This window comes from Mus pahari, chromosome 10 (assembly GCF_900095145.1).
Source record: "Mus pahari chromosome 10, PAHARI_EIJ_v1.1, whole genome shotgun sequence".
NCBI classification, from domain to species: Eukaryota; Metazoa; Chordata; class Mammalia; order Rodentia; family Muridae; genus Mus; species Mus pahari.
In genome coordinates this window covers 4708454-4733701 of record NC_034599.1, presented here as the reverse complement: position 1 = coordinate 4733701, position 25248 = coordinate 4708454, and the positions used below count along the sequence as shown (strand labels likewise).

General features: G+C 40.8%; 1 protein-coding gene and 1 non-coding gene across 3 annotated transcripts in view; one reads left to right on the top strand and one right to left on the bottom strand.

Annotated features, from left to right (window-relative positions):
- The window catches only part of Trpc6 (transient receptor potential cation channel subfamily C member 6), a 104839-nt gene that overhangs the window by 42527 nt on the left and 37064 nt on the right, over positions 1-25248 (bottom strand). For both annotated transcript variants that reach the window (XM_021206404.2, XM_029543160.1), the window contains one exon: positions 5370-6144. In XM_021206404.2, coding sequence (XP_021062063.1) covers positions 5370-6144 — 775 coding nt within the window. The remainder of the gene's footprint in view (positions 1-5369; positions 6145-25248) is intronic.
- LOC115064935 lies at positions 1487-1618 on the top strand. The gene has a single exon (XR_003844751.1). It is a non-coding gene; the product is annotated as a small nucleolar RNA SNORA17 (small nucleolar RNA).

Genomic DNA, 25248 nt, shown 5'->3' with positions numbered 1-25248 from the left:
ATGAATTTATGAAATTCTTAGGCAAATGTATAGATCTGGAGGATATCATCCTGAGGGAGGTAACCCAATCAGAAAGGAACACACCTGATATGCACTCACTGTTAAGTGGATATTAGCCCAGAGACTTACAATACCCAAGATAGAATTTGCAAAACACATGAAACTCAAGAATAAGGAAGACCAAAGTGTGGATGCTTCAATCCTTCTTAGAATGGGGAACAAAATACCCATAGAAGGAGTTACAGAGACAATGTTTGGAGCTAAGACAGAAGGAAGGACCATCCAGAGACTGCTCTACCTGGGGATCCATCACATATACAACCATCAAACCCAGACACTACTGCATATGCCAGAAAAATTTTGCTGACAGGGCCCTGATATAGCTATCTCTTGTGATGCTATGCCAGTGACTGACAAATACAGAAGTGGAGGTTCATAGTCATATATTGGGTGGAACACAGGAACCCTAATGAAGGAGCTAGAGAAAGTATCCAAGGAGCTAAAGGGGTCTGCAACCCTATAGGAGAAACAAAAATATGAACTAGCCAGTACCACCCAGATCTGTGTTTCTAGTTGCTTATGTAGCAGACGATGGCCTAGTCAGCCATCATTGGGAAGAGAGGCCCTTGGTCTTAAGAAGATAATATGCTCCAGTACAGGAAGCAAGAGTGGGTGGGTTGGGGAGCAGGGCGGGGGAAAGGTATAGGAGACTTTCGGGATAGCACTTGAAATGTAAATGAAGAAAATATCTAATAAAAAAAAGGCTCAACAGTAGCTCCTCTGCTATTCTCGTACCCTTTCTGCAGCAGAGACATCTGGAGAGCCATGTGCATGGCACAGACCTCTAGGGATAACTAATTGAGCTGGAAAGACTGCAGGAAAACTTTCCCTTCGGAACTATAGGGATGCTGATGATCCTTAAGGCATAAGTGAAATCAGTGTGGTACTAGGGGCCTAAAATGAATCATTGTATTACTACAAGCAGCCTATGAGGTATTGCAGTTCAGAAAAGAGTCTATAGAGCTAACTTACAGAAACATACGGTGACACCAATGGACTTACAGGTTTGTCAACAAGGCTATTCTTTCCTGATCTCTCCCATTGAACTTTCTCACTCCTGGTTTGAGCTTAGACCAGAGCCAGGAAATCTGCTCTTCTATAGCATTAAAATAAAAGTTCTGGGCTCTTATTTTTGGTTTTGTGTTTGTTTGTTTGTTTGTTTGTTTGTTTGCTAGTTTTATGTCCACTGCCAAGGCTTAATTCTGTCAAGCTTACAATAGTCAAGACCTCAGATTACTCTATGAGTTAAGGGTATTTGATTCCTTTATAAAATATCATGTGTCCCTAGTAATAAGGGATCTCCCTCTAATGATTTTACCAAAAATACTAATGGATGCCCTAACCGTCCCACACTTCACCTGTCTACTGAAGATGAAGCTCTGTGATAGAGATGCACGTGGACTGGTGCTAAAATGCTTTCATCTCACCTGCCCCTAGATGCTTTGCTGGTGTGACTGCCACATCATATGTGTGTCTCTGGAAAGCAGAGAGGAAAGACCTTATGTGTATGCTCAGTGTTATGACCTATGAACACCTGAATGTTTAGTACCCTAATAGTCCCTGAAAAAAACAAGCCTAAGACAACCACCAGTGTGGAGCCAGAAGGCCTGGACAGGGAGTTAGCCTGAGACAACCACCACTCCAGCACTGCAAAGGCCTTGAGGGAACAGACCAGGCCTGAGATGACCCCTGCCTGATGCCATAACACATGAGCAAGACATAGCACTCCTGACACCATTCCTGATGACCCCAGACACTCAGAGACCGCAGTCAGCACTAACAGGAGCAAGTAAATGGTGGAGAATGGAAGAAAAAGAGAAACAGAAGGATGTAGACACAGGGAAGGGAGGCAGAACTGGAGACTCAGGGGCAGTAAGGAACAGTTAGTGATGCCACCTGGGACCCTAGTGCAGCCCTGGCCTGTACCACCACTAGGGGCCATGTCTCTGTCTGTGGTGTGGCCCTCCAGCAGCAGGGGTCTGTTAGCACCAAAGACCAGGCAGACTTTCCTGGTCTGGGTCGCTGCCTGGGGACATCTTGGTGTCTGAGGGTTGTGCAGAACTGGCCTCACCCCTCACATGGGCCTAGTGGGAGAGCTGGCCCTGCCTCTTCTCTCCTGCACAGTGGCATCATTGAGGAAAAAAAATCTCTCCTTCCTTTTGCCATCATCACAGATGGTGGGCAGGAGAGTTGGCCCCAACTGGGTCATGAAAGTGGGCAGCAGGGTGAAGGTGACCCTAATGGCAGGAGCATGGGTGAGTGGGCCTGGGGATGTGAGGATGAGGGAGGGGCTGCTCCTGCAACTTGTCTGCTGTGAGGCAGCATGGGCAAAGGAGAGATGCCCATCCCTGCCCTTGCCCCTTGCTACCTGAGGCAGGTGGCAGAGCTATCCCTTGAGTCATGAAAGCAGGAGAGCTAACTGTGACCGTGTGCTACATTACTCGGGAAAGCAAGCCCTGCACTTCACCTGAACAGCAGAGTGGAATTGGCCCTGGATGTGAAGTTGCCCTTGGTGATGTGGCCCTGAAGGCATAACAGCAGGAGCGAAAGCAAGTGAGCCAACCAGCTCAGATACCTTTCAGGCCCAGCTTCAGGGCCTTGAGTTGGCCCACCCCAACATCTACCCCATGAATGAACTGCTGCAGTTCATAAAGGGAAAGATCCCACAGATCCAAGACTTCAGGATCTTCATGACACCAGGCAATAACACGATGTCTGAGAGGAGTCCCAGTGAGGTCCCTGTACTGACAGAGCAGCATTCACCAACGAGTCATTACAATGACCATTTGTGAACCAAAGTGTGGGCAAAAGGTGTGCTGTGGGACACACCGTGACACATCACAGTTTCTACAACAAATTTTCTTTCCTCTGTTGAGTGAGAGGTTGCAGTGCTGAAGGGTGGGTATGAGGGGAGTGGGAGATCAGGGCAATTAGGGTACATGATGCAAAATTCACAAAGAACCAATTAAAAGTTTTAAAAATGCTAAAGTTCACACGTGTGGTAAAGTACAGCAGTGAGAATCAGGACTGTTTTTAATATACATTGCCTCTTCATTCTCCACCATTACCAGAGAAGACATCTTTCTTGACTGAGCCGCCAGCAAGACTGAGGTAAGGAAGGTATAATCAAGGACCACTGAATGCAGGAGCCTTCCATGGATTTTGCCTTCTGAAGTTTCAGATTCCAGTCTTCAAGAGTTGTCAGAAAATACTAAATGGATGGAAAATTTCTAGAAATAAACAATTTCTAAGTTTTAAATTCTATACACTTCCTGACAATATGATAAATCCTTTCATCTGTCCAGTTTTATCTCCCCTGTGTCCTATGTTCAACAATAGTGACACCGAGAACCTACCCAGGAGAGACTGTACTACAGTCTCCAAAGGTGTGCAGTATAGAGACCACATGGAACAGACAAGATTCCATTATCGTGCACTTGTATAAGACGATGAGTTTAATGAAATGACTTGATTCAGAATGGCATATAGTTTGGTAAATTGAACAATAATGTGCTGGGGGTGGTGTGATAGCTCAGTGGCCCATAAAGTGTTTGTAGCACAGGCTTGAAGACCTGAGTCCATCCCAGAACCAGCACAAAAGTCCAAGCCTTTAATTCCAATGCTAGGGAGGCAGAAGCAGGAAATTCTGGGAACTCTCTGAACTACCATACTAGCAAAATAAGGGAGCTCCAGATTACAATGAGAGACCCTGTCTCAAAACCTAAGGCCAAGGGCTGATGAGATGGGTCAACAAGTAAAGGTCCTTGTCGCCAAACCTTCGACCTGTGTTCAGTCCCCAGAATCCACACAACAGGAGAGAATCAACTCTCAAAAGCTGGTCTCTGACCTCCACACACATGCCATAACACATAGACACACACAAAAAATCTAATGTTGACAGTGACTGAGGAAGACCTCTGGGCACCACATATTCATGCACACATGCATATTCACATATGTGCATGTACACACAAACATATATGCATATACAAAAATAGTCATGGCAAGTCAGGACAGAGAAAGATGAACACAATCAGACTGGACAACACATGGAGGAAGCTCTGCAGTATGAGGATGCTATTTGGCTTGGAGTCTGAGCTGTTACCCTCTCAAAATGTGGCAGGGACCACATAAACACATGGATCTGATACAACATCTTTCCCCAGACACTTCTAGTAAAAGTCAGTTTAAAGTTCAGCACCCTGCTTCACTCGTGTACAAGACTGTTGTGTTGCATCTTTTCTTTCATTCTTACCCTTCCATATCTCATTCATTCTTCCACACATAGCTGAAGCACCACTTACCATGAGAGTTGGCTGAAGCCTAGTAGGAATGTAATCTTTCTCCTTAACTTCTAAAGCACAATGGTCCAAGCTCTACCTAACAATCAACCTGTACTTTATGTCCTGTTTGTTCATATATGTACTGCCTCTCAAACTGCATTGTTCATCTTTCTGATGCAGTGGCATGTTTTACTGTGTAATATCCACAAACAGGGTGTGTTTTAAGATAAGGAAGCTGAAAATTAGAGGAAGCCTGTGTTCTGACAGCAGTTCTGTAATTCACCAGTTGTTGAATTCAAGTACTCCTAAACTATCCTATCCCCAAGTCCTTCTGTAGAATAGAAAAGAAACCCATTTAGGATTGTGATCAATACAAAATATCTGATAGAAAGCAGATCATTGCAACAATAATTATACTTCTTGAATGAAACATAAAATTGAGGCTGGGAAATGGTTCAGTCAATAAAGTCCCTGTTGTGCAAGAATTAGAACTTTAATTGAGATCCCTGGAACATGCTGTTAAAAAAAAAAAAACCGTGCACACTGACACGTGTCTATAACCCTAGAACTAGGTTCAGATACTGGATGCCTGAAGCTCATTACCCAGACATTTAGCTGTATTCATGAGATGCAGGTTCAGTGAGAGATCCTGTCTCAAACAAAAAGGTAGAGACTGATCACGAAAGATACCCAATGACAGCATTGGCTCCACATACACACATGTGCAGATGCACCCATTTACACATACTCACATAAACACACATACCACATACATTTCTCATCCCCCCCATCTCCAATAAATCCTAACATGCACAGTAATTAGCACATCATGGAAACACACCTTGACTTTACTTTCCCTTTCTCTGAGCCTTCCAAATTCCTGACAACTCTTCCACACATAGCTGAAATAACAGCTTCTACAGAACTTTGCTGAAACCTGGTAGGCATTGTATATTCCTTGCTCTGATATTTTACAGCACATAGCTTATACATCTACTTAATACTTGAACTTTGTGAATGACCTACCTTGAACTCTTTCTCAATGTTGGCAAGCACTGCCAGCTCATTGCTAAGTTCTAAAGCAGTCATGACTGGGTCTTCACTGGACAGTGACAAGTATGCGGGACTTGCCAGACCTTTGTAGGCATTGATCCTGGATCTAGAGTGGCTGAAGGAATCACACTTCTGCTTCTGGCTGCATTCTGCACACTTGCAGAAGTAATCATGAGGCCGTTCAATCCGGGCGCCCTTTCTCAGGAGGGTATGCACAATTTCATATTCCTGGCAATGGGCAGCCAGAATGATTGGGGTCACGTCATGGGAGAACCGCGTCCCATCTTCATCATAGGCATAAAAGTCATCTTGCTGAAGTTCAGACTGGCTGGGGCTTGTTGCTAATCTCTTGCCTTCAGCAAAAGCTGGGTGGTTGAGGATTGCCTCCACAATCCGTACATAACCTTTACTAATAGCTAAAAGTAAAGCATCCCCAACTCGAGACAAGTTTTCCTTCTTGAGTAGCAGCTCTGTAATTTCCAGGTGCTCATTGGCCACAGCCAGCTGTAAGGCATTCTGGCCCATGTAATCCACACAGTTAACATTGAGGGAGTGACACTCTTCTAGCATCTTCCGCACCACTGGGATGTTGCCATATTCAGCTGCATCTAGAAAGCGTTCCTCCTCAATGGACAGGCTTGTTGAGTGATCATTAAACATGTATGCTGGTCCTCGATTAGCTAACCTTCTTCCCTTCTCACGAAGAACCGTCTGCCGCCGGTGAGTCAGTCTGTTTTCATTACCCCGGCTGCAATAAGACAGAAAGACAGTGGAGAGATCATATTAGGAGCATTTTTGTATGCCAAATGACCTGTCATTCACCTAATGCAATTCTGAAGTATATTAGATGATGCCTCAGCATCTCTAGATGTTCTATCTGATAAGATGAAAATTAATTTATTTGCTAATGAATTCCAAGAACTTCTTATTTAGGAAAGATAAGTACATTACAGAGTTTAACATTGCAGTTTGAGGTAGAGACCCTGGTGATGGACTTCCTTTTTCTTGTGTCATTCACTGAGAGATAATGGTATTTCTGAACTGCTGATGTTAAAAACTTAGAGAATGCTATTGGTAACTGTGGTGGTTAGTTTTAAATGTCAACTTGCCACAATATACAGTCACCTGGGAAGAGTCTTAATGCAGTATTATCTAGATCTGATTGACTCGTGTGATGATCACAGGGGATTTTCCTGGTTGTACATTGACTCGGTTCACTGTGGGCAGCACCATTCCCTGCATTAGAGCTCTGGGTTGGAGAGGAGTCAAGAGAGCTAGCAGAGTAGTAAACAAGGAGGTACCATGGGAGCATTTGCCACTCTCTGCTCTTGTTTGTGGCTGTGCTGGATCAGCTGTCTCAAGCTTCTGCCCCTGTGACTTCCCTCCAGTGATGGAATGTAACCAGCAATCGCAAGCCAGATAAACTATTTTTTCTAAGTTGTTTGTGTCAAGGTATTTGTGATATTAACAGAAATGAAACTAGAATAAAGAACATGAAAGCATTTTTAACTGTCAAAGGGGATAGTAAATTTACCTTTCTTCAGTGTTTAGAGTATCCTATGTACGTTACTCCAGGAAAATTGTGACTGAAAAATGTACTATTTATTTCTTTAAATCTTATCATCTAAAAGCAGAAGTCAGCACACTTCCCCATTACTGGCTGCTTTGCTGTTACGATGAGCCTAGAACATGGCCTTCTAGCCTAGCTTCTGGGGAAAAAAAATGTGTCAAAAATGGAAGAATGACGAGTCAGATAAATGTGCATTTGAGAGCTGGGGCTTGAAGTAAAGTAAATGGGAGCTTTCTTCAGCAGGGCACTTATGTGCCACGGGAGAACTTTACTCACTGGGACAAGAAAGACTTGGACTCTGCCAACTTGCAAAATTGCTGCAAACTTGAAGAAGTCATAATCAAGAGTCCAGGAAGAAAGGGAAGCAGCACGGTGAGGAGACTGTGGCCAAAAGGCTGCTGGCCTCCACTGAGCCCTTTAGCCTATATAATAAGAAACTTAAGCAACCTTTGTCCTGATCAATATGCTATAAGAAGAAATCTATCCTTTATTGATCGAAAGCTTAGTGTCAGAAGGTCGTCTTGTGGTTGGAGGACTCTTTTTCAATTGAAATGTTCAAATCTAATAAGATGGTAATATCCATCACCTACCGGAAAGCCAAAGAGGAACAGGACAAGCCTATTTAAGGGAGGCGCTTAAATGAAGGAAACACATGACAAATGATTCGTTTCCTAGATATGTTCAAGGGAGTAGCCTCCTGCAACAGACCCTCCAGTATGAGGAGAGTACCAATGGATTGGTACATGTCACAAGCCACCTTTCCTGGATGTAGCCAGGTCTAGAAAACCTAATGCCCTTTCCTTTCTGGAATGCATCTGCTTTCCTGACTATGTTGTCTGTAAGAGTGATGCCCACCATCAAAAGGAACTTAGTGAAACTTCATCAACTCCAAGATTATATATTTAATGATCTTTCATTTTCATTCATCATATCCTACTACAGACATATTAGCTCATCCACGTCCACTGAAGTCATATTCAGCAACCAGGAAATGGAAGTAGCCTAGATGTCCATCCAATGATGAGTAGCTCAAGCATTGTTATGGGAGAGGGATCAGGAAAATTGTAGGAGCCATAGCAGCACGAATTCTGTTGTGAGATTGTGTCTCCTCGATATGTCAGAGTGGCTATACCTTGGGGTCTCATCACCAGGCTGCCTAAAGAAGCCCTGACAAGTAAGACACCAATAAACATACTAATGTGGAAATGGGAATGCTCTTAGTGTTTGGCCTCGACTCTAGACAAAGAACTACAGCAATCGGAGAATACTGAGAGCCTGAGAAAGGCTCTTCCAGCGGAAAAACCCTCTTGTTGTTATCCAGTCATCTGTTGCTTTGACGAAAAATGCCCCCATGGCCTCCTGTATTTGCATGATTAGTCCCCAGCTGATTAATCGTTTGGGAAGGATTAGGAGGTGTGGCCATGTTAGAGTATGTGTGTCCTTGTTGAAGAAATTATGTCACTGGGAGTGAGCATTGAGGTTTTAAAAGCCCATGCCAGATCCAGTCTCCCTACCCTCCCGTCTCTCCAGTCACTCTGAATGGTGCCTGTGGATCAGGATATAGTCCCAGCTTCTTTTCAAGCACCATGCCTTCTTGTCTGTCCCTCTGCCTGGCACTGCACTCCCATCATGAAGATGATGGGCTAAGCCTCTGAAGTGTAAGCCAGCTCCAGTTAAATGCTTTCCTTTATAAGAGTTGCCTTGGTCATGGTGTCTCTTCACAGCAATAGAAGAGTGACTAGGACAAATACCATATAGTCAGCCCTGAGATAATATGCATACAAGTGACATTACATAGACTAAGAAAGTTATATTTCTGTATCTGTACTTAGCAATATGAATATATATGTATATGTATATGTATATGTATATGTAACAATAAGTTTCTTTTAAAAATAAGCCATGAAACTGAAAGAGCAAAGGGGTACATGGGAGGGACTGGAGAGAAAGAATAATTATATTACAATTATATTATTTCAAAAAATACTTTTAAAATCATTGTAAAAGTGTAGTACATTTGCATGATTGAATATTTATTATCTTGCTGTTGAGAAAAATGAAATTCACAGATAAATGGGAGCAAAAGATTTGTAGATGAGCCATGTGTAAAATGACTTAATCCCATCACCAAGTATAACCAAAGGTGTGCTTTGATGAGGTGCTCTAGGTTGCCAGAAATCCTGAAGTTCAGATTCTGTTAGATTCTAGTTCTGAAGCAACTGCTGAAAAGCATAATGTGCTTTGAATTCAGGGTCACTTCTTTGTCTCTATTCTTTTAAGATTAAATGATAGGTTCAGGCAGGGAGCCCTTTCTCCTCTACAGCTCTGAGAACATTCCTGCCATAGGTCTGAGACAGTCTTGCTTCCCACTTTAGCCTTTTATGTTTAACTCCCTAGATTTGGAAGTTGGACTTTTCATAATTATTATTTCAGTTTATTACCATTTTCTCTCATTTCCAATTATTTATCTGTGTATATCATATTCTGGGAGAATTTTTTTCAATTTTATCCTGTGTTATAACTAATGAGTTATTTTTTTCAGCCACTACATTTTTAATTTTCAAGATCTTTTTCAAATGTTTCCTTTTATTATTTTTTATTATTATACATTGATTATTATATTTTTCCTTTTACTGTCATATATTTGCTATTAATATACTATAATAAAATAGATTCCTTTTTGTTAGCCATTATCTTTTATAATTATTAATTATCATTTTTTTATTATTATTATTATTATTATTATTATTATTATTATTATTATTATAACTACTGAGTGTGCATATGGTGTGATGTGGGTGCTTGCCTGTGTAGAGATCAGGGGACAATTTTCAGGAGTATTTTCTCTCCTTCCACCATGAACTCCAGGAACCTAGCTAGGACCTTCAGGCTTGCATGGCCAGGGCCTTTCTGCCATCACATGGCATAAACATTTATTCTATAATACTTTTTTCAGTATCCTTTTATATCCCTCTGGAGATATTAAGAATACAGGCTTTGCAGATTGTAGTTCTAAGAATTTGCTCTGTAGTTACTTGCTTCCATATGTTTGCTTTGGTCTCTATGTGTCACAGCTTTCCCATACATAGACCATGATGCGTAGTGAACTAGCTTTCCTGTTCTGTAAAGCAGTCCTCATGTGCTTCTAAGAGAGTTCCACCTCTCCCTAGGTGAGCTAGGCTGATGTTGGTTTAGCAAAGCAGGTTTCCTGAGTAGAACAGGAGTTTCTGGGAGAGGCATTACTTCTAAGTTAACAAGACAAATGAGGTGTGTTATAAGAACAGCCATCCATCATCCTTCCTATGAAATTCTTAGCCCTCTTCCCTCTCTGTCATTTTTCTAGCTTCTGATAATCTCCTTGGGCTTTCACTTCCTGTGAGATATATATATATATATATACCATCTTTATAGTATATATATGGTATATATATATATATACCATCTTTCATGATTTCTGTTGTAGACAAGAATGTTGAAAGATGAAGAAAGATGAGGAAAGGAAGATATGTCAGCTGAAGATGAAGGATGGTTTGAAAAATACAACAACAACAACAACAACGGGGAAAAGGCATAAAGTATTACCAAGTATTTTGAGATCAAGAACCATGCCTCTTTTTGTTCATTTTTAAGTAACTACCTATGTCTACTTATGTGCATATACCTGCATGTGCATGTGCTGCCTTATGAGCACAGGTATCCTACAGGCCAGAGAGGAAATTGGCTCCCCTGGGGCTGGAGTTACAGATGCTTGTGAACCACCTAATGTGTGGCTGAAAGTAAACTAGGATCCTCTGGAAGTGCAGCAAACACTCTTAACCACTGCGTCACTTCTCTACCCCTCGTGGTTGCTCTTTGAAACTCATTAAAATGGGAACAAATGACTATGGGAGCTTGCCTCAAAGTATTATCCTGGGAGTCTGTTACAGTTAAGAGTTGGAAAGCACTTAGATTTAGATGGCATTTGTTTGCATCCTCATGAATGGGCACTCAAAAGAGCAAGGGCGCTTGGACTTCACCATTTGCTACTCTTCACTCAAGTAAAGGACCCTGGCAAAGCCCAAGCTATGATGACGACTACACAAGTGGCTTTACCTCTTCTATAGACAAAAAGATCTTATCAGTAATTTCATTAATACATCACATTTTAACTCAGCCCCCACAGCTGTATTTGCGTGCAATACACATGTAAGCTTGAATTGAACTTATATTGCCTTAGTAGTGACACACTTATTCTAAAATTTAAAAATAAAAATTTATTATCTTAATATTTCTTTGAAAAATGTCATGTTCTATTTTGACAAGCCACTAGTTCTGGGACACACCCTCTTTTTCTTTCACACTGGGGTTTCTCTCTTGAAGCAAGACATCCCCGTGGGGTGTTTTCTAGGGAGAAGCCACTCTGTCCCATCCTAATGGTTCTGCTACAAATATATGTGAAATGCAGTGACATTAATTTCAGGCACATTTTCAATTTAAAAGAATCTGGCTTTCCATTTTGTCTTTTATGTTGTTTCAGTGAAGAATTGGAGACGGGAATGTTTACATACATGTAAGGCATTGTCTACTGCCTTAGAAGAACAATAAATACATGCATGGAGAATTTAGTTCCCATGGCATGAGGTAGTGAGATGCTGCTCCCAGGCTGGTAGACACATGACTTCTGTCTGCCCCTGTTCACTCAAGGCCACAGAGTAAGACAACAATGGGAAGGTCTGGGTTTGCTTTGGTTAGTTTTGTGTTTTCGGTTCTGGTCATGAGCTGCTTGATTCCTGACTTTCAACTGTAAATGCAAAGGGAATAAAGTAACCTTCAAAATAAGAACTACTTCAGCTCTTCCAGGGACCAGGTGACCTGTTAATAGACCACATTACCTCGCTGAAAGTGGGTTTTCTAAAGCTGCTATATAGGACTGGATCTTAACAGAAAACACAGCCCGGAACAAACACCTATTGTAAAGAGCAACTCCGCAGTCTGTAACACTGGGTCAACAAGAGAGGTTTTCATTTCAACTGCAAGGTAATTTTGCAAAATCATCTCTTCTGTTTTAAAGATGTGTCCACACATGCACACACACGCACACACTTTTCCTTTCTATTCAGTTATATTTAGCATGGTTAAAAGTTTAATAATCTATATGTTTATCTCTATATTTTTACATTTTACCCTCATATATACATATAAATCACAGTTCTAGGAAATAACTCATGTTAACCTCCAACTCACATGATGCCCAGCTATCAAGCAAGTCATGAAAAGCAGGTTTTTACATACCTCATTTCCCTGATTCTTGTCTCTGGCCACATAGTGCCTGTTGCCCCAGATAGCGAATGACGGAATACTCCATCTCACTTGTAAAAGCCAGCAGCACAAATTAGCCGCTGAGCAGAATGACTGTGGGGCCAGAGCATGCACGGTAATTTTCTCTACTTCCTGTTCCAAGATAGTGTGCTTTTATCAAATGAAAGTGCTCCTGTACAAAGTAAGCCCCAAGATAAGTGCCTTGCTTAGCTTGCAGTTGTTGCTGTACTTGTTGTTGTTCTGGTTTTTGTTTCATGGTTTTTCTGTAAAATTCTGGTGAATATGAAAACTCAAGCGCAAATCTGTTTACTAAAGTTAATGTTAGAGATCACAAAAGTAGACTTTATAGATTTAGTCTTGGAAAATGGAAATGAAAGATATCTGGGGATCTATATTTTATTACATGTACAATTATTCCCCCAGAAGAATCAGACATGGTTAGAGACTGTTGATCAATACAAGTAATTAGTTTACAATCATTGTTCAGGATGAATGATAGAAGTCATTTCATTATAATTACATAATACTATGTCTGTTCTGACCCTATCTATTTAATTTCTCTCTACATATTCCAGGCCTTCCTCTGGGGTTGAGGAAGCAATAAATATTAGTGGGATGAGTCTTGGTCTCTCGGGAGCAGAAACTATTTGGCTTTATTCAGCACTGAATTCACACATCTGGGAGAGTGTTCTGTGAGAGCTCAGTACATATATGCAAATGAGTGACTCCTGTCTGTCAAGGGAATCAAGTTCACAGCCTTGGAATTTTGCATTGACCCGAAAGCAGTCGTAATGTTCAATGCTCCAACAAAGAGAGAGAAAACATACAGCCTACGCCACAGTGGGGCTTGCTGTGCAAATGTAACACTGTGTACTCTTCAACAAACAACTACCTCAGTGGGGAGTAACGGAATTGAAAGGTGTGTCTTTAATGCTGCACATCAAGGTTGTTTTACCCTTAAAGATAGAACTAATAGCTTCCCAGGAGCTCTGGTCTTCCTGCCTGACTTGACACTGTACAACGTCTCTGGCTACCCCCCTTTTCACAATACATGCCAGACCTTGCTGAACTCCAGAGAGTTTTCTAGGTAGCATTTTTTATTCTGCTTTCATTCAATTGGCTTTGGGTTTCCTGTGAACTTATTTCATCTCATCAAACCTAACTTTCCACTTGATCAGTCACATTCCATCACTGCCTGTCTTCACAATCCCTGGACAAAATGGAGCCAGAGATGCTTGTCATTCAGAGGTAGCAAAAATGTTGCTTAAAAAAAAAATCTTGCTCATGGCACAAACTGTAGGTTGCATGTTTTGGTTTTAATCATCGATTATTATCTCATTTGAATAAGTTATATCTCAAACTTTAAGAGGAAACAGACAAGCAACTCCTGGAATTTATAGAGCTTGGCTTTTATAGAAGAACTACATCTGATATGCATAGCTGCTCTGTGTTTTCAGCTTCCAGTTAGAGTTCAGTTAATTTCATTGCCATGCCTTCTTTCTTTGAAATGTTCTTTGGGAGAGTTCTGGGGACAGGCATTCACTTTTATGTATTTTGATGAGTGTTCTTGAGACTATAAAAACCTTTGTATATAACATAAGCAAAATAGACCCAAATTATGTCAAAAGAAGAAGTTTAAACCCTTTGCTTCTATTACCAACAACTTCCTGTTCCTGTGTATTTTGTACAGATTCTTTCCCATTCTACATGTAACATCTATATAAGGCAGGTGCCAGGACAGGAAATGAGTGTATTTACACATAATAAAGTGGGTTTAATGAAGGGAGTGATAGCACAATAACGTGCAATATCTATACCAGGACGGCTTAGGTGAAAATATAAAGTGATATAAGAAGATGGTCAGTCATCAGAAAAGTGGAGTGCAGAGATGGCCTAGAGATTAGAGCACTCACTGCTCTTGCAAAGAGCAGGAAACCAGTTCCCATCACCCATGTTGGATGGCTAACAGCCACCTGTCACTCTGGCCCTGGGGTTCTGACACCCTCTTTTGCATTCTGTAGGAAGCTGCACATGTGCATAGACACACACACACACACACACACACACACGGAGAGAAAGGGGGAGGAAGACAGAATAAATACTTTTTAAAGTTATCAGAGGTGAAACAAAGTCACTGTAAATGAAGAACAACTTAACAGAGGTTCTGCCCTTTGTGGAATGAACCAGGGGCCAGGACCTCACTTTCCTGTCCTCTGCAACCATACTTAGTCCCCATAGGCTGAATCATAGGCCACGGCCATGAGACAACAAATGAGCCCAGTGATGTAATAATCTGTGTAGATCTGCAATGATGACCCCCAAACGTTGGACAGAGTGCAAGGATGGAACAAGCCAACAATACCCAGCCCAAGATCCATGAAGAGCTTAATTTTGTCATGGTGAACTCTTTCAGAAATGACTGGTAGGCACATGTACAGAGAGGATTCCAGGGCATCCTTTACTAGGTGGTTGTTGGTTTTCACATCTCTAAGCTTTGCCAAGAAAGAGACATTCAAGTACAAGCAAGTCTTTTAGCTTTAAAAACAAATAAATAAATAAATTAGTCTCTAACGAAATTAATCCCTCTGGGTTTTAAGCTCTTGCTAATATTCATGTGATGCTCTGAGTTGTCAGAGCTTTGGCTCAACAATATCAACCAGATCCCCCAGAGGTCCCAGGGACTAAGCTATCAAGGAGTACGCATGGCTCCAGCTTCATAAGTAGCAGAGGATGGTCTTGTCATGTGTTAATGGGAGGAGAGGTCAAGGGGAGGGAGGATGTGTTAGGGTGTTTCCAGAAGGGAGGGAAACCAGGAAAAGGGATAACATTTGAAATGTAAATAAAGAAAATATCCAATAAAATAAATAAATAAATAAATCTTCTAAAAAGAAAGCTCTACTTGATATATGATAATTTTTCATATTTTTGAGGTTGGTGATGTGATAAATGACCAAATCTAAGTAGTTTATATGTGGGTAAACCACCACCAGTTTGTGTGCATTAAAAAAAAAAGTGGTACATATACACAATAGAGCATTATTCAGCCATAAACATTAAAATCCTGTGGTTTATAGAAAAATGGATAAACCTACAGGATATTAAGAAAAATAAGCCAGGCACAGGAGGACAATAGCCCATATGATTTCGCTCATATGTGGATGCTGAAAATGTTTATCTCATACTAGTAGTAAGTATAGTAGTGATTGCAAAGACAGGGAAGCTCACAGGTAGAGGGAAAGGAAGAGGCTGATTAACGGGAACAGTGCTATAATCGGGATCAAAGAATGGCTATACAATTAGTCCATAATGACCTAAATGTTATAATCTTTAGAAGGGAATTTTAAATGCTCTCACTACAAAGAAACAATAAATTATTAAGGTGACACATATGCTACGCCTGATAGGATCATTATAAATTGTATAGCAAAACCCATATTCATGTGTGAAATCATTTATACATCGACTGAAAATAAAATGTGTTTTAATACTACGACGATTTAGTAGAATACTAGTATTGTGTTCTCCCCTAGGGCCAATTTAGTCACATGTTCTTATCCTTTTAACAGTGACAAATAGGAATTACAGCTCATGGAGTGGGTTTATTAGAGTCGATCAGAATGCGGTCGGGTATCCCCATAACACTCAGGCCAGTATTGCATCCATGAGGTCTTTATCAGAGCCACCATCATGACCAAATTAACATCTTCAGTGCCTTGGGTTTTATTTATCTTCATTGTATTTGTGCTTTGGCCTGGAAGACATTGTTCTTAAAGTGTATTCCATTATTCCAACTTGGTCCTTCATTATATATTTTCCAATCTTTTTCTGTGCATCTGTGCTCTGAAACCCTAAACTCTTCTTTGGATTCCAAAGCCAAGACTGAGGCAGAGCACAAACTCTCTAATGAATCTATAAATAAATAAACAAGTAGAGAGAAACTATAAAAAGAAAACTGGGGGGCTTTCAATCTCCAAAAATGTTGTGGAAGAGCTTTTATTATTCTACATCTAGAAGCTTTCAATCCAGTGATAAACTAATTTATCTTTAATAGCTACATTGATAACATGCATACTATATGGGCTTCCTATTCCTATTCCATTTGAGAGATAATTTTAAATGACATGAGCTGTATACTATCAAGAAACTGTGCATCTTCCAGATTTCCATATGACTCAGGGGAGGAAGGGGAGTGAGCTCAATGCATATTGAGACCATGTTTACTTTAAAGCACACGAAATGACTGTACATAAGATCTTACTTATTATCAGGGTACAGCCTCCTTAATCACACATCAGGCTTTAAATCACAAGTCTGAAAGTCAGTTTTACATCTGGCTATATAAGTTGTCAGAAGACTAAATTTATGGATTTTTACACACTCTTTTGAGATAACTAAGATCTTTCTATAATGCACAATTCTTTCTTTTTAATGGGCTAATGTCTTAGACATGTTGGATCCAGTTTTAAGAAGCATTATAAACAGTAAATAAACCCCAAGGGATTTCAAAATTGATCCATTTTCTGTAAAATTGTCCTTATGGTATTCTTATATCATGATGTAAGACCTGAGGCATTGTGTGCACGTGTGTGCCAGCATGCTGCATGTGCATTTGTAAGCACAAGTCTGGGGGCTACGTGCTTACAAATGCACATGCATTTGGGGGTTGGCCTAATGCTGCTTGTATTCTAACGCTAATTTGGGGGCCCCAAGGCTGTTTGCTCCAAATATAAGAGAGTCCAGAGGTAAGACACTGAGTGACTCTGCCCCAGATAACTGTGATCCATGAATAAAGATGCCAACAGCCAATAGCTGCGGGGGTTGGGGACGGGGAGAAAAATAGGTGAGGCTGGGTTTTGGCAGCCTTAGAGAAAGAAGAGAGAACAGGAAGAGAAGCCACAATTAGACCAAAGAAGAACTGTTGTGTGTAATTTTAATTAATCCACACTTGCTCCAGCTAGGTGCTGGTGGTCTCGCCCAGCCCCTACGGCTACCTTTGCCAAGCCCCTCAGGTCTCTGTTCTTTGCCCTGTGTAAAAGCCTTCTCACCCAGTTCCCATGGCTAGCTTACACTTTTCCCATAAATGCTAGGGGCTGCTGTCTCTCTACACTGACCATTTACCCCTGGGGCTGGCTCTGCTGACCTCCAATGACTGACCGCCACGGCCTGTGCACTCTCTGGTCCACTTGAATTGTCTCAAATGGAAAACAATAGGCAATATTTAAATTCAGCCAGATATCACAACCTCTGGGCTTGGAATCTATTGTCATAAACTCATCAGTTATTCTAGATTAGAATTCATCTGGTGGCGTAGGCCACCACGGGCTCTAACCTGAGCTAACCAGGCTACATGCTCCTCTCTCCACTGCCTGGCCAAAATGGCTTTCTCTATATCCTGTCCTCCTCTTCCTCGCTGGGACCCGGAAAACCCGCCTCCATATCCTCGCCTAGTGATTAGCTTCTGCTGTCTTTATGTAGCCAATCAAACAATTAGGGAACTAGATTTTAGTTATCAGCTCCTCTACCTACAAAGAGGAGAAAGAAGAGGAGAAAGGAGAGCCACCAAGAGTTAGCAGTGTCATGAAAAATGTGGCCATGTGGATGAGTCAATTGGAGCTAAGAGCAGTCCAGATGAAACATGGTAAGAAATCGCTTGGATTAACAATAGAAAGGTAGATTCTAACAGCATGGAGGGTAGGTAATTGTCCAGCTATTGTGCTGCTTAAGGCATATTAAAATATAAAGTTATATGTGTGTATTTTATCTGGGAACATAAACTGTCTAAGGTGGGTAGAAATCCTGCACCAGAATTTTTTTTTTTTTTTTTTTACAATAGCTCTGCTTGCCAGTGGGGGCTGTGTAGGCTAGACGCTCAAGTCAGCTGTCTTTTTCAATCACTTCTTCACCTGGTTCTTTTGAAATGGGTAATCTCACTGATTTGGAATTTCCCTGTTTCTTCTAGTCTGGCTTACCCATGAGCCTATGGGCTCTTTCCCGCTACACCATCTAGATGTCACATTCACCTTTTACATGGATACTGGGGATCTCAACACAGGTCTTCATACTTGCTCAGAGTGGTGGCTCTTCTTGGCTGTCAACTTGACTATAGCTGGAATTTTTTAAAAACCAAAATGGAAGGCACACCTGTGAGAGATTTTTGTTTAATTTGAAGTACAAAGATCTATTTCTAATCCAGATCTTTTGAGCCAGGGAAAGACATACCTTTAATCTGGATCTTGAGGCAGAAAGATACACCTTTAATCCAGACTGTTTGAGATAGGAAAACCCATCTCTAATCTGGACCATACCTTCTGCTGGAAGCCTATTTTGGAAAAATGGAAGCTCTTGCTCTTTGCTGGCTCACCCTCACCTTGCTAGAAGTCCATCCTTTCACTTACATTAGCGCCTACTTCTTGTGGATTCCAGCATATACTGAACACTAGCCGAGACACCAGCCTTGAGGGCTCAGTAGCTACTGGATTCTTGGACTTTCCATTCATGGGCAGCCAATGTTGGATTAGCTTGACTACAGCCTGTATGTCATTCTAATAAATCCCTTTTACACATACATATATGCATGCATGCATACATACAGAGAGAGACACACACATACACACACACACACACACACACACACANAGAGAGAGAGAGAGAGAGAGAGAGAGAGAGAGAGAGAGAGAGATTCATTCTGTAAATTCTGTTACTCAGTAGAACCCTGACTAGTAGTACAAACAATAAGTCCTTTACTAACTGATATCCTCTGTTGGCCCAGACATTTTTTATTCTTTGTTTTTAGCTCCTCATTCTATGCTCGGATTTTAGCACACACCCCAGATTCTGACGATTGAAAGCACAGATGCTAGAGGAAGCGGACATGGATTTGGGTTCTGGCTCTACCAATTGTTGACTGTCTTCCTGAAAAATGAGAATAAAAATGTTCTTCTCACAGGAGTGACAGAAGAGGGGTGTGAGTGTGTTAATTTGGAAAATTCCACTTACAGCTGTTTCAGAACACAAAGTTACTGAAGACAGTAGCTTCATGAACAAGTACAGATGTAAGACTGCAAACTCAGGCTTGCAGATGGTCATATTTTGACATTTTTTTCCTTGCTATGACAGAAATAGGTTGAAGAAACTACAATTTTTAAAGAAATAATGGATTTGACAACATTTAGCTCCCCGTCCCCACCTAAGAATTGCATCATTGATCATTACAAGGAGCAAGTCTCTGGCTTTTATGTTTAAATCCTCTTCATTTTATAGTTGTTTTTTAACTACATAAACAAACAGCAAACTGAAGAAATCTTGCCAGTGTGGCCCAGTTGGAGAGTGTTTCCTAACAAGAGAGAAGTTTGAGATTTGCTGTGTCAAGCCTGAAAACCAGCACAAAGCTCCTGGGTTAGTCAGCAGCATTTGGTGAGCCAGTCCTGGGAGTTGTGAGGCTCCACAGAGCAGCCGAAGTTGTCTGGGAAGCTGGCAAGGCCTGTGACTCCCATCTGTTGCTCTCTAGGCTGTCCCAAATGCACAGGACAAACGACAGCTCAGAGAAGATCACCCTTTTCAGGCAATTCCACATTGTCTTTAGAAGTAAAGGTGCTAAACACAGGTCTCTTTGTTTTATCATGTGATCTCTTTTATCTGTACTGTTTTAAATTTTTAAAAAGTATGTGTGAATGTATGCCACATACATGTGGGTGCTGTGTAGGCCAGAAATGGGTGTTAGATCACCTGGAACTGGAGTTACTTGTGTCCTCAGAAGGCCTGGAAAATGCTCTTTCCCAATGGGCCACCTCTCCAGCCCCTTGCCTATATTGTTTTTAAGACCAGTTCTGCAAAACAAAACACTAAACCATTACAAAAGCTACCTTAATGTGACCGGCCAGTGTCTGCAAAGCAGCCACTTATGTTGTTAAGGATGAAATAATGCTTCTTCCAGTTGCAGCTTACTTCTACTTAAAGTGAGACTGGTGAGGTAACTCCACCTATGAAGTTCAGAGACTGCTCTAAAGTGAACTGGGAAAGGAAACACACAGATGAGCCAGCAAAGTCACATCAGTGGGCACAACACAAACATGAAGCTGGTTGACTACATCTTGCACACAGCAGCCAGAGGTTGGGGAGATCTAGTGTAAAGCAGTGTCTTATGGACACAACACTATTGCACTCACAAACACACGGCAGCTGTGTTTGCCTGCAGGAGACTCAGACTCACGAAAGATCAAGGAAGTACAGTGTGGAGCATAGATGGGGGCTGGGGGGGTGGGCTCACTGGAGTCCTTGCATTTGGGGGCTGCTAGGTTAGGGGCAGTCACTTTTCTTCAGGCAATGGCCCCTGTTAGGTGCCCATGTTCCAGTAGGTGGCCCTAGATCCATGTGCATAAGACCAGTACTGATTGGTGTCAATAGACTGAAGTTGGAAGGGGACATGAAGGGGTAAAGATCTGAGAGAAACTGGAAAAGAAGTTGTAGGTTGATATAGTCAAAAGGTATGTGTAAAAAGAATAAATAAATAAACAAATAAATAAACATACATAACCCTGTCGTGTCAAAGACTAAAATTCTACTTCCATAGAGAATTTGTTACTATCTTACACTCTCTATGACAAAAACAACTTCCCACAAAAATAACCCCCACTGCTATGCTGCTGAATTTTAAACAGAGTTGTGCCCAAGGTTCCTCTCTCCTCTTGGCACTCATCTCTGCCATTCTTTATTAATGACACTGGTCCAGGGGTGTCAATCATTTCAGTACTCACCTGCACTGGATGCACTTCCAGGTCACTTTGTTACTGACTACACAAACAAGGGTGGTGGCCCCCACCCCACACTGGACACAGAGTTAAAGTCTTGTGGGAATCACAGACTTATGTGTCAGCCTGACTTGGAAGTGATCTCTTTCAGCCTTGTCAAATATCTGTCTTGCATTTTCCTAGAGGGAAATTTTTAATTACAAGGGGACATTCCACATGAAAAACCTGAGGAGCAAAGCAGCTTGTCCAGTGGCTATGGATGCTTGTAGCCCAGAACTGTTGGCTTATTTTGCTCCACGTTCTACTATTGCAAACTAATTGTTTTTAAGGTAAATTCATTTCTTGTCATATTAAGAGGTACTTTCTATGTCAAAGATAAAATTTGAATACCATATTTTCTCCAGATATGATTTTGTCCCCTGCTGTGTTTACACTGCATGCAGATAAAAGCAGAATTGGTTTAGGCCACAAGCTGTCAGAGTTCATGCTTCTCAGCCTGAAGCTAAGACCAGAGTAGTGACTTAACCCACATGATTGTCTGCTAGTGGGGTATGTGTGCTTGTGTGTGTTGGGGTGTGTTTGTGTGTGTTGTTGTTGTTGTTGTTGTAGCTAAGACCAGAGTAGTGACTTAACCCACATGATTATCCACTAGTGGTGTGTGTGTGTGTGTGTGTGTGTGTGTGTGTGTGTGTGTGTGTTGGGTGTGTGTGTCTGTGTGTGTGTGGTGGTATTGTTGTTGTAGTTAGTTAGTTAGTTCATCTGTCAGTTTTTTTTCCTTTGTGTAGAATACACCCACCACCTAATAGAATGGATGAGCATATTTGTGTTGTATGACATGATGCCTAAAAGGAAATATGCTGTTCAGGTTCAATATAAAATATCTCATATCTTCAGAAAGGTAGATGACACTTACTAATCTCTATCAAGATGATTTCAAACAAACAAGCACAACAACAACAACCATCAAAAAAGAAAAGAAAAGCAAAAAAACACAATTTACAGAGTCTCTGGATGTTACAAGTGTAGTAGACTGTGGATCATTTTAACCCTATACATTGAATAATGTGTGCTAGAAAGAAAATTTAGATCAGACACCCAAAACATGGTCTGTGAAAATCCAGGGTCTGGGAGAAAGTATGTGCATGTAACTTACCTAGTAAAAGACACATTGAAAGAATAAAGAAAAGACTTAAAACCCCAAAATAAGACTTCAATTAAAATGTTGAAGACTGGACATAGCTCAGTGGGAGAGAGCTTGTCTGCCACCCTCAAGGCCCTATGTTCAATCTCGAGAACAATTAACAGGAAGAGGGTGAAGAAAATCCCAGTGAAATTAAGAATTCAGCTTAAATGGTTTTGATTTATTATTTGTGTATGCACATGATGTGTGTGCGTAGAAATGCATGTAGACATTAAAGAACAAGTTTGCACGGTTAGCTCTCTTCTTTCACCCTCTGCAGGTTGCAGGGACACAACTCAGGTCCTTAGGCCTGCATGGCTGGCAGCTTTGTCTGTTCTTCTGCCTCTTTGGCAAAAGAATTCAATTTAAAATGAATATATTTAGCAGATCCTTCAAGAAAGCATATATGGATAACAAATATCAACCCTTTAAGAAACAAACTAAAACCCCTGTGAGGTGCCATGGCAGGTTCATTGGCATGGTCGGAGGTGAGGAGAATAATGGCAGCTTGCTTGATGACTGGACACTTGGGACCTGTATCCCCTAGCCTTGCAGCATGGAGTAAGATTCGCCAGCTCAGTGGCACCCTCTTCTGTCCGCCCTGCAAAGTTCAAGCACTCGGGCCTCTGAGCTGCTCAGGCAGCGCTGGTTCGCACACTCTCTAATCTTTTGGTTGCCTGTTGTATTTGTCAGAAAGAACCAGAGAAACAGAACCAAGGAGGTTAACTGTATAGAAATGACCTTGAAGTTAGGTGAGCTGAGAAGGCCCTCCATCTGCACACAGTAGATCAGAGAGAATGATGGCGTCATTCAAGTGTGAATCAAAAGGCATGAGACTCAAGAAGGAAGAAAATGGGCGTTCAGGTACCTTCTTGTTTTGGACTCTCCACAGATGGAGTGACGAGGATCCCGGCTCACATTGAGGGGAGACCCTCACTCCTCAGTCCACCAGTAAAAATGTTTGTTTTTCTGGAGACTCCATCACAGATACAAATTGGCAGAGGTTACCCTATGGCTCACTCAAGCTAACACAAAACTAACTGACAACTGTCAACAGAGGTGCAGAGACCTGTGTCTCTTTCTGGTCTTTTCTCTTTCACTATGTGAAAAATAAACACTTTTTAAAAGTCACTTGGCTCTTTTTAACTAGATGTTATACCTTTTAAATAATTTAAAGCATTTAAATCATACATGCTTTTTAATCACTTTATAATTCATGTCCTTGTCTAGTTACAATTTTTTCCAGATTTAGGATTGTTTTTTTTTCTCTCTGGAAGTGATTTTATAAGACGCAAATGCCACTCACTTTGGGGTTTTGTTTGTTTGTACTTTTTTCCTCTTCTTCTTTGTTTCTTGTGATTTTTCTTTTCTTTCCAAAGGGGAAAGAAAAGCCAGGAGGATGGCAGAGCAATGGGAGGATCTGATTGGGTATCTGATAGAAGGATCATATTTGGAAGTTGGCTTCCCCTCAGTCTCCGTGTTGCATGGCATCCATCCCTTAGAGCTCCCCCATTCTCTGTCCAGCAACATTTCCAAAATGCATTACATAATGGACTGAGCAGGTGGCAGCATCTTCAACTGCTAGAAATTTCTGGTTTTTGGCCTTTCTTGTAAAACATTTAAAATAAATTGCAGTAAAAGTTAAAAAAAAAAAGGAGCCAACCACATAGATTCCATTAAACATTGGGTTCTAACTTTGTGATGCAAACATTAATGCTCAGTACAGAGAAAGAAAGAAAGAGAGAGGGGGGGATTTATATTTCCCCTTAAGTTAGACAGCAGTTCACTTTGCAGATGGATATTATAGGATGAAATTATTATTTTCAAGATCTAAACAACTGCAGTGGTTTTAAATATATATTCAAAATCTATCCAAATATTTTGCTGTGCTGGCAATGATCATTTAAGGGAAGTCAGACTAGAAAAGGGGAAAATAAAGATGTCTAAACTTTTTTGACCATAGAAAATAATCAAGAATATATATTGTCTTTCTATGAAAAAATTCTACTTGTTCCTGTAACAACTTTGGCAAAGCATGACTCTCTATTACCCCTGTCTGTTGTTTCCTATCTGTTGCAGTTTCATGACTATAATGGCTGCTGACTTGAAAAGCACTTATCTTAAAGGGAAAGCTTCGTCCTTGGCAAAATAAACGTGAGTTTATCCTACTTGTGTCTACTTGTGTCAGCGCTCTTGAGACCTAAAGGTAGTGTCTTGTTCATTCTTCCATCTCCACAACTGCCCCTTTATTAGTGGGCACTGTGGGTACCATGATAGGCGAAATGTTTTCCATAGATGGCATAAGGCCCCCACCATGCAGCTCTTTTGTAGTTATCTTATAAATTTCTTCCAGCATAGTAACAATACTTTTTAAATAAAGTTGTTTTCATTTTTTCCTTTGATTAATGTTGTATTGCATTATGATGAGAAAAGATACATAATTTCAATTTATCTGAATTTGTAAACATTTAAAAACATATTTTGAGTAAATAGACTTATATCACATTCTTCTTCCCCTTTTCTACCCCAACTCCTCCCAGAGGGCCCTTCAAAACTTATAATACCTTTCATTTTTTATCCTATTCTTTAAAATTTATAAAATACTGTAACAATAAAAATGAGTATTATAAAAGTTGTTTGGTATAAAACAACGATCAACTGAACAGTCTTATGTAGATGCTTGTCTACAGCAATACTGAAAATACATAAGTTTTTCTCAATATAAATTTCAAANAACTCCAAATATATTAACTGTATAATATTTTAAAATAATATCACTATTAGTTTTTTATGAACATAAATAGATAAAGTCTTTTTGTTTGTTTGTTTGTTTGTTTGTTTTGTTTTGTTTTTAGTAGAGCTTAAAATCTTGGCTCTTACTATGGTACAAACACAAAATAAGAACATTCTTTTGGGACAAGGTGGTGGTGGTGCATGCCTTTAATCCCAGCACTTGGGAAGCAGAGGCAGGTGGATTTCTGAGTTCGAGGACAACCTGGTCTACAAAGTGAGTTCCAGGACAGCCAGGGCTACACAGAGAAATTCTGTCTCAAAAAA